Source organism: Cebus imitator, unplaced genomic scaffold (assembly GCF_001604975.1).
Source record: "Cebus imitator isolate Cc_AM_T3 unplaced genomic scaffold, Cebus_imitator-1.0 Scaffold9, whole genome shotgun sequence".
NCBI lineage: Eukaryota > Metazoa > Chordata > Mammalia > Primates > Cebidae > Cebus > Cebus imitator.
The window spans coordinates 8,011,196-8,019,860 of NW_016107324.1; the positions used below are offsets into that span (position 1 = coordinate 8,011,196).

At 37.6% G+C, this 8,665-nt stretch overlaps 1 protein-coding gene across 5 annotated transcripts in view; it reads right to left on the reverse strand.

Moving 5' to 3' along the window:
• Positions 1 to 1,871: 1,871 nt before the first annotated feature.
• DUT (deoxyuridine triphosphatase) overlaps positions 1,872 to 8,665 on the reverse strand; it is a 21,671-nt gene continuing 14,877 nt past the window's right edge. For 4 of the 5 annotated variants that reach the window (XM_037744419.1, XM_017545067.2, XM_017545058.2 and 1 more), the window contains exons 5-7: positions 3,853 to 3,927; positions 3,635 to 3,705; positions 1,872 to 3,205 (exon numbers count right to left, since the gene is read on the reverse strand). In XM_037744419.1, coding sequence (XP_037600347.1) covers positions 3,149 to 3,205; positions 3,635 to 3,705; positions 3,853 to 3,927 — 203 coding nt within the window. In that variant the 3' untranslated portion in view covers positions 1,872 to 3,148. The remainder of the gene's footprint in view (positions 3,206 to 3,634; positions 3,706 to 3,852; positions 3,928 to 8,665) is intronic. The other variant, XM_017545077.2, reaches the window with a different exon arrangement.

The window sequence follows — 8,665 nt, forward strand, 5'->3', positions numbered from 1 at the left end:
AAAAAAAAAAAAAAAAAAAGAAAGTAGCATAATTTTGGTACCAAAAGCTGACAAATACAGTGTGATGAAGGAAAAATTACAGGCCACTCTCCTATGGACATAGATAAAAAAGAAAACCCTAAACAAAATATTAGCAAACCAAGTTTAGCAATAAAAATAACACATCATGACCAAGGTGGGTTTATATCAGGCATGCAAGGTTGTGGTGCATTAATACAACAGAACACTATAAGCCAAGAAAATAAATGAACTACAGCTACATGAAACACAGATAAAATCTCTAAGGAGAGGAAGCAAGACCCCAAAATTAATGATTCCAATGATAAAGTTCAAAACCAGGCAAAGAGAAATTTAGGCTTACTTAGGTTGCAAACTTTAAAGGAAATTCATATTTCACCTGGCAAAAATACTATATTCAAACTTTAAAGAAATAACAGAAAAATGAGTCTCCAATAATCCTAAACCATTTTCTTTTATATGGCATACACTTTCCTTTAACTTCATTAATTTTGCTATTTTAGCTTACGGAAGTTCTATGAGTCTGCCCCTATGCCACCATCTTCCTATACTAAATTAAGTCCTCTGATAGTTATTTCTAGTCCAAGTTACATGTGACAAGGCTAACTCCATCTGAGGTCCTTTTTGGAGACAGAGTCTTGCTCTGTCACCTAGGCTGGAGTGCAGTGGTGCGATCTTGGCTCACTGCAACCTCTCCCTTCCGGATTCAAGCAATTCTGCCTCAGCCTCAGCCTCCTGAGTAGCTGGGGTTACTTAAAGGCACATGCCACTATCCCCAGCTAATTTTTGTATTTTTAGTAGAGACGGGGTTTCACCATATTGGGCAGGCTGGTCTTGAACTCCTAACCTCAAGTGATCCGCCCACCTCGGCCTCTCAAAGTGTTGGGATTACAGGTGTGAGCCACTGCATCTGGCCCCATGTAAGTCTTTAATATCTAAAGACATCTATGATATCCCAGGGACTTTGAATAGCCACCTCTTCCCCCATATTCCTCCCATTCCCATACATTTCTTCTCTAAACAAAACATCCTGGGTCTTTCATGTAACCTCAAGGGCATTTTCCAAGTCTCCAATTTCCGGAGCAGTTCGTATCTGAACATGTTCCTTTAAGCATGGTACACAGATGGAAACATTCTGGGTATGAACAAATCAAACCGTCACTTCTACTCTACATTCTCTACCTCTACCCCTTGGAAGAGACTGAAGATACTGCAAATATGGACTTAAAGGCATAAGGCCCTGCATTTTAAGTTATTGCTGTGGTCTCAATGTGTCCCCTAAAATTTATGCTGGGAACTTAGTCTCCAATGCAACTGTATTAGGAGGCAGAGCCTAATGGAAAGCGTTTAGGACTCTGCCTTCATGAATGTATTATAATGCCTTTATAAAATGGGCTTGTGGGAGTGGCTCTTTTCTAGTCCTCTGCCATGTGAGATCACATTCCTCCTCTCTGGAGGACACAGAAATGAGGCACCATCTTGGATCCAGATATAAATCTGCTAGAGCCTTGATCTTGAACTTCCCAGCCTCCCAAACTGAGAATAAATTTCCATACTCTGTAAATTGCATCTCAGATATAGCAGCACAAAAAAGGCAGTCATCATCAACTAAAATGTTATACAGGTTACTAAACCTCTCTGAGCCTATTTCTGTCATCTATACAATGGGTTTTATCTACTCTCTCCAGTATTTAAGCAAAAACCCAGCTGCAGACTTTCTGTAAGAGGTAACTAACATTAACAGTGTAAACTAAGACCGTATCTCTCAGTAGCCATGTAATACTGTTTGTTCTTACTCAAGTGTTACTCAATATTGATCACAGTTCAGCTGCACAAAACAGAATCCATTCCGGTTCAGGAGAAAAACATTTAAATTTTATTGACAACAGAAATAATTTTTAGCCCAACGCAGTATGCAAAAATGCTGGTAATGTCCCACTGAGTTGATTTCACGACTTATTAATGAATTGTGACCCACAGATGGACAATTACATTGCAGAGTATTAAATCGCCTGGAGAATCACCAGCAAAGAAGAAACACTAGCCTGTGCTTCCAGAAACTGGGTGGCCAAGCGAGCTGATCGCTCCAGAAGCACTCCATAAGTATGACCCACATCCTCACAACGATGTCTGGTGTCTCACAGAATCTGATGCACAAAACCTAACTGACACCCGAAACCCTGATACAAAGGAATCAGAAAAATACAATAAAGAAAAGGAAGCACACTAGCAGAAACTGCCAAAAGATGTCAATCAAGCTAGGCCACAGACTCAGTCCCCTATCTGCAACGACATGCTTCTTATATGTATTTACTCAAGCCATGCATGTGAGATGGAAAAATCTGGTAGCCAAAGTATACATTATTTATCTCATCCCTATAAAAGGCATATTTTCTTCATGATGGCCTATTGCTACTTCCCGGAGGGAAACTCATTATCTAGAACTAGTACAATTTGCCTAATGAGATGAAATTCAGGGGAACAAACCAAAGGTAACAAATTGCCAAGCGACATGTCTTTCACAAACACACCTCTACCCAGTCAATAGAGGAAATATCAAAACAGAGATTAATAATGGAGAAATATGCTGAGGATTCTTTTCTCATCCTCATCACAAAGAATCTTAAGATTAAAAAGTTTTTAGACTACTGAAGACAGCGGAAGAAGAAATAACTTTTCTCTCCTATTCATTTTTAGTTCTTTTTGTTCAGCTTCTGCAAGATTTATACCTGTGAAAGAATTTAGGTTTACTGAATAAAAAGTATTGCTTAAGACTTAAAGCAATTAAAGCAAAATAAGTTGCTCAATGGGTATCATTTGAGTTAAATCACAGTTTTTTTAAATTCTGTAATCGATGTACATTTGATTTTAAAAGAAGACACTGTTTACATCAGGTAACCACAAAGCAGATTTACATACAACCATCAATTGCAGAAAAACAAAGTTTCTTTACCAAAACAAAGTTTCTTTAATCATTAAAAAAAAAAAAAAAAAAAAAGAATGTAGTACTTATTTAGAAGGTAAAGCTAATAAGTTTACAGAAGTACAAAACACCAAAACACTTTAAGCAAAAACTCTTTTGTTTTAAGAAAAAGGTATGACTTCTGGTTTTCTGTTCTTGGCATAAATTTTAATTCTTCCCAGTGGAACCAAAACCTCCTGAACCCCTTTCGGTGTCATCCAAAGCCTGAAAGATAGAAAGGTGGTAAGCGTCACCGTTTTTTTTTTTTTTTACAGCCTCTTTCAGTTTTCCTCTCCAGCTCCTAAGAAAAATGATATAGCCAGAATTCTACTCCTGCTGTGTCATCTTTTCAAAAGGGAGATTATAGAAAGAAAAAAATTAAATTCTAAAAAGCTCCATAAATTAGAATATTGGATAACTGTAAAAAATTCTAAGAAAACATCAGAAGTTCAGATATTTAAATAACTTATCCAAATACTACATATCTACATAAAAAACATTTTAAGAAATTCAAAACTAGTATTTGAAATTTGCCTAAGTTTAGTCATGTCTACTCTTTAGTTACAAACAGCATAGTAAATCCTCAAGATGACATATATTTATTCACTTAAGATATTATATCGCTTATTCTCTATAAGCTTTTATAACACTTACTTGAACTTCTTCTATTTCTGGGTAGAAAATCCGTTCACAAATGAGCTGTGCAATTCGATCACCTTTTTTGACTTCAAAGAAAGAACAGTTTATTACTGATGTTATTGACACATCTACATCCTGTGTTATTCAATGAGAATTAAAGGAGTCAATATTATTTACACATACATGACTCCAAAAATTCACTAAAATTATGTGAATGTATGTATTTAACATACCTTCAAACTTTTCTTTGCCAAAGTTAAACAGTACAACACCAACATTTCCTCTATAATCTTCATCTATGACACCAGCTAGAGAAAAGAAAAATAATAGTATCTTGATTTTTCCTATTGGAATACTAGAGGTGTAAGATTATCTCAAAATCATTGTTAGGTAGCTCCGAGATCTTTATTCTTACAGTTGAATAAGTGAATCTTGCCCTGGTACTATATAAAGCCTTAAAACCAAGAAATAGGGCGCGGTGGCTCAAGCCTGTAATCCCAGCACTTTGGGAGGCCGAGGCGGGTGGATCACGAGGTCAAGAGATCAAGACCATCCTGGTCAACATGGTGAAACCCCGTCTCTACTAAAACTACAAAAAATGAGCTGGGCATGGTGGTGCGTGCCTGTAGTCCCAGCTACACAGGAGGCTGAGGCAGGAGAATTGCCTGAACCCAGGAGGCGGAGGTTGCGGTGAGCCGAGATCGGGCCATTGCACTCCAGCCTGGGTAACAAGAGCGAAACTCCGTCTCAAAAAAAAAAATAAATAAATAAATAAATAAAACCAAGAAATAGTATTACTAAAACACAAAAATTTTGAAAACAGGTCCTAATTTTTCAAACTGTCACTCTTTATCAAATGGTGACCACTTCCTATTTTAAGCTGGGAGTGGCAATGACCATCTCCAACCTACTGTCTAAGCACTGCACACTTGCCAAAAAGACTGGAAGAAAATTACAATTTGGGTTTTAAAGGCTTTTCCTGGTATCAGCGTCCTGCTAATACCCATACTGAAATATGACTGAGTCATAAATAAAAATGTCAAAAAGCCTAAAGCTCTGCAGTGTTTGAATAAATCAACACTGACGCTGTTAGGCAGCAGTCTTGCAAATATCAGAACATTCCATTTTTACACTAAAAATGAAGCTGAACTTTTCAGTTCATAATCTTCCTCTCCTTTTAATTTGAACCACTATCCCCTCTTAGAGCATGATTTCTCAAAAGACAGTAGCACAGAGGCTTCATAATGAGTACAACTTTTTATGTGTAATTAATACTTGCTTGAGATTATGACCACAGGGAGAAGTCTATGCAGGGGAGACTTGAGCCAGGTGCCTGCCACAGTCCAGAGAGTTACACTTACCAAACTTGCTTGCATTTATCTTTAAGCCAAGAATTTAAAATATTTCCATAAACAAAAGCACAGATAATACAGATGCACCAGGCCTTTTCATTTTTTTAATTGATAAATAATTCACAAAGCATACAATTCATCCATTTAAGTGTACAATTCCACAGTTTATAGTGTATTCAGAGTTGGCCAAAAACCTCCACAGTCAATTATAGCACATTTTCATTACCCTCCCTCTGAAAATCCCCTACCTATTAGAAGTCAGTCCCCTTCCTCCCCCTACCCCTAATTTCCTGCTATACATGTTAATTTTTTACCCTCAGTTTGTGAAAGGCTGGATAGGACTCACATGAATGTAACTGAATACAGCTCCACATCACATCTTAACCTCTTAACTAACACTCTATCCTCAACAAAAACCCTTACTAAGGAAAAAATATGAAATAAAAATAATCATGTGTTCAGCTCGATGGGCAGTAATGCTATTTGCCCAAACTCCTAATTATTTGAAAGCTAACTAAAAAAACAAACCGAAACCCCCAAAAACATACCCACCCCCCCCCTTTTTAAGAATACCCTTGGCCGGGCGCGCTGGCTCTCACGCCTGTAATCCCAGCAATTTGGGAGGCTAAGGCGGGTGGATCACGAGGTCAAGAGATTGAGACCATCCTGGTCAACATGGTGAAACCCTGTCTCTACTAAAAATACAAAAAATGAGCTGGGCATGGTGGCACGTGCCTGTAATCCCAGTTACTCAGGAGGCTGAGGCAGGAGAAGTGCCTGAACCCAGGAGGTGGAGGTTGCGGTAAGCGCACCATTGCACTCCAGCCTGGGTAACAAGAGTGAAACGCCGTCTAAAAAAAAAAAAAAAAAAAAAAAAAAAAAAAAAAGCACGCAGAGACAAAAGCGGGGGGGGGGGGGGGGGGGGAGAGGGGGAAGCAAACCCTTAGGTCCACCATGGGGAAAAACACTCAGCAAAAACATTTTAGATTTTCCGAATGGATTACAAGGTAAGTTTAAATGAACTCTTGTGCTTTATGAATGAATGACTAGAGACAAGTGAATCTGAATTTTAGCACTTTTTAAAGGTTCCTGATGCAATACTTTTATGAGAACAAGGGTGAGTATAAAACTGGGCAGAAGAGCAACAAAGGCAGTTCATCTACTGTCTGGTCTGAAGGAAACAATCAATTATTGAACTTGACCAATTCAAATACCAAACCCTGCTTTATTCCCCACACTCAGTTGGCCATTAATTTAGACCTTAATATTTATGAAAAAAAATTGATATAAAGATGAGATCAGCTGTTTTCCACATTATTTATAAAAAAAAGTTGACTGCAGGGACAATTTAAATTAGATTTACTGAAGAAACCCCTCAACATAGCATGTTGTTCCATGCTAGAAAAAATGGCCACAGTAGGCTAGAGAATTTCCATGCTGGGAGATTTTGAGGTACAGGCTAATAATTCATCTATCTTGAATGAGTTAGAGAAAGACAATATGGACTGACTTCTGAACTTGTTTCTACTTTATTCAAAAATTTTAAAATAACCAAAATAATACAAATACATATAAAGTAAAAACTTACTCTATTACCCTCCCTGACGTAGCCAATGTTACAGAAATATATCTTACAAACTACTTTACTTTTTTCTATTTAGAGGATCATAGATACGGAAATACAGTACCATTCTCTTTCCTTTATTTATTTATTTTTTTGAGGCAGGGTCTCACTTTGTTGCCCAGGCTAGGGTATAGTGGTATGATCACAGCATACTACAGCTTTACTCTCCAGTGATTCTCCCACCTCAGCCTCCAGATGCAGAGGCACTAACACACCCGGCTAATTTGTTTATTTCTGGTAGAGAGAAGGTATCCCTATGTTGCTCAAAATGAGCCTCAAACTCCTGGGCTCAAGCAATCAGCCCATCTCAGCCTCCCGAAGTGCTGGGATTACAGGCATGAGTCACTACGCCCAACATGTACCATTATTTCTATGTAACTATTCTCTTGTATAATATCAGACACCGGCTGCTTTCACATTTTGCTATAATAAATGAAGCAGCCTTTAAATATATCTTTGTACATTCGTGCTTTTTATTTTCATCAAATAGGTTGCAAAAAAAAGGTTCCATCAGCAATATCAATATCAGCCCATTTCCAAAATCCTTGCCAATATCTGATGGCAGCAATCTCCTACATTCTGGCCAATATGATGAGTAAAAAATGGTTATCTCATTGCCTTACTTCTCATTCTTTGATGACTAGTGAGGCTGGACTTTTTCCCTCCCATTTGTTGGACATTTGCATGTTCTTGTCTATATTTTCATGTTTTTTTCTCATTTGTTCTTTTTTATAGAAGTTGCAAATATTTCCTTATTGGCTTTATAGTATTTTCTAACATACAAAAACACTCCCTTTTAGTACAGGCCCCTGCTATGTATCTGTAAAGTAGTTGTATCAGAACCAACTGCTTGTCTTGAATTCTACAGATAACGTGATCTAAGATTTTATGCGTGGGACACAAAAATGTGAAAAACCCTTAACTGATTAAAAGAAATTAAGAAGTTTGAAGTCTATTAAAAATGTATGGCTGAAAAAAAGGCCCTCAGTAGTTTTTGTTTGTTTGTTTGTTTTTTAGCATCAGTGCTGAAGGTACAAAAATTTCAGCAGTTCCCTATTCATTTACTACCCAATTGCCATGTGACCTTCAAGAAAAGCCTTCTCTGCTTACGGGATAAGTATCAGGGATATTTCTCCTCAGAGAAAGGAGAAAGTATCTTGAAGTTATCACTGGAAAAATCATGCATTGGAACTGGCAGAGTGATTAACTGACTTCAGGCAAAAGTTTTACTGTGTCAAGAGTTTGGCATGTCATTTGTTGGAAACCTTTTTTCAGTGAAAAACTATCCACACCTACCAGATGTGAATTTTGAACAGAATCCTGCATGCTCAACTTTTCCCTTTGACCCTTATTTACAGCCTGGGATTTCTAAGAACATTTCTCTTCAGAAACAAAAACTGTTGCCAATTATGATAAACTTGTGCCTAAGGGGCATTTTTAAGACTCTCTGCATCCAAGAACACACCACAATGTGATTTTATGAATAACACCATACCAACCACGAAGCAAACTAACTTTCCATTCTTTTACATGAAGTTTTTCCAGGAAGTTGTTTTAAACAGAGCAAAAATTAGTAACAAAGCCGAAAAAAAGAAAAAGTTTCCACATAAAAACAATCTGTGAAGTCACTAAGGATAGAAATTATACCTCACAGAATCTACTATGCGCCAAGCACTATATATTGCATATACATTATCATTTAATCTTCCCACCTCTCAGAGGCAGACACACTAATTTCCTTGGTAAGATGAGGAAACTGAGGCTCAGAAAGGTTAAGAAATACCTAGTTAGTGACAGAGCTGGGACCTAAATCCAGTTGTTATTCCAAAGCTCACATTCCTTGCACAGTCATTTGAAACTTCATTAAAAATATGTACAATCCTTGATATCCTTCAGTTACAGTCCCAAATAACATAGCTGACCTTGTGAAAGCATTTCTGAACATCAGGCATAACTTACAGAGCCCAAGGACTCCTCAACCCAAGAGTGGCTGTCAATGTCCATCCCTGCTATGTAAAACTCAGCTCCCCTTTAGTCCCCAGAACTATGTACTTTTGGAGTCCTGTCTTG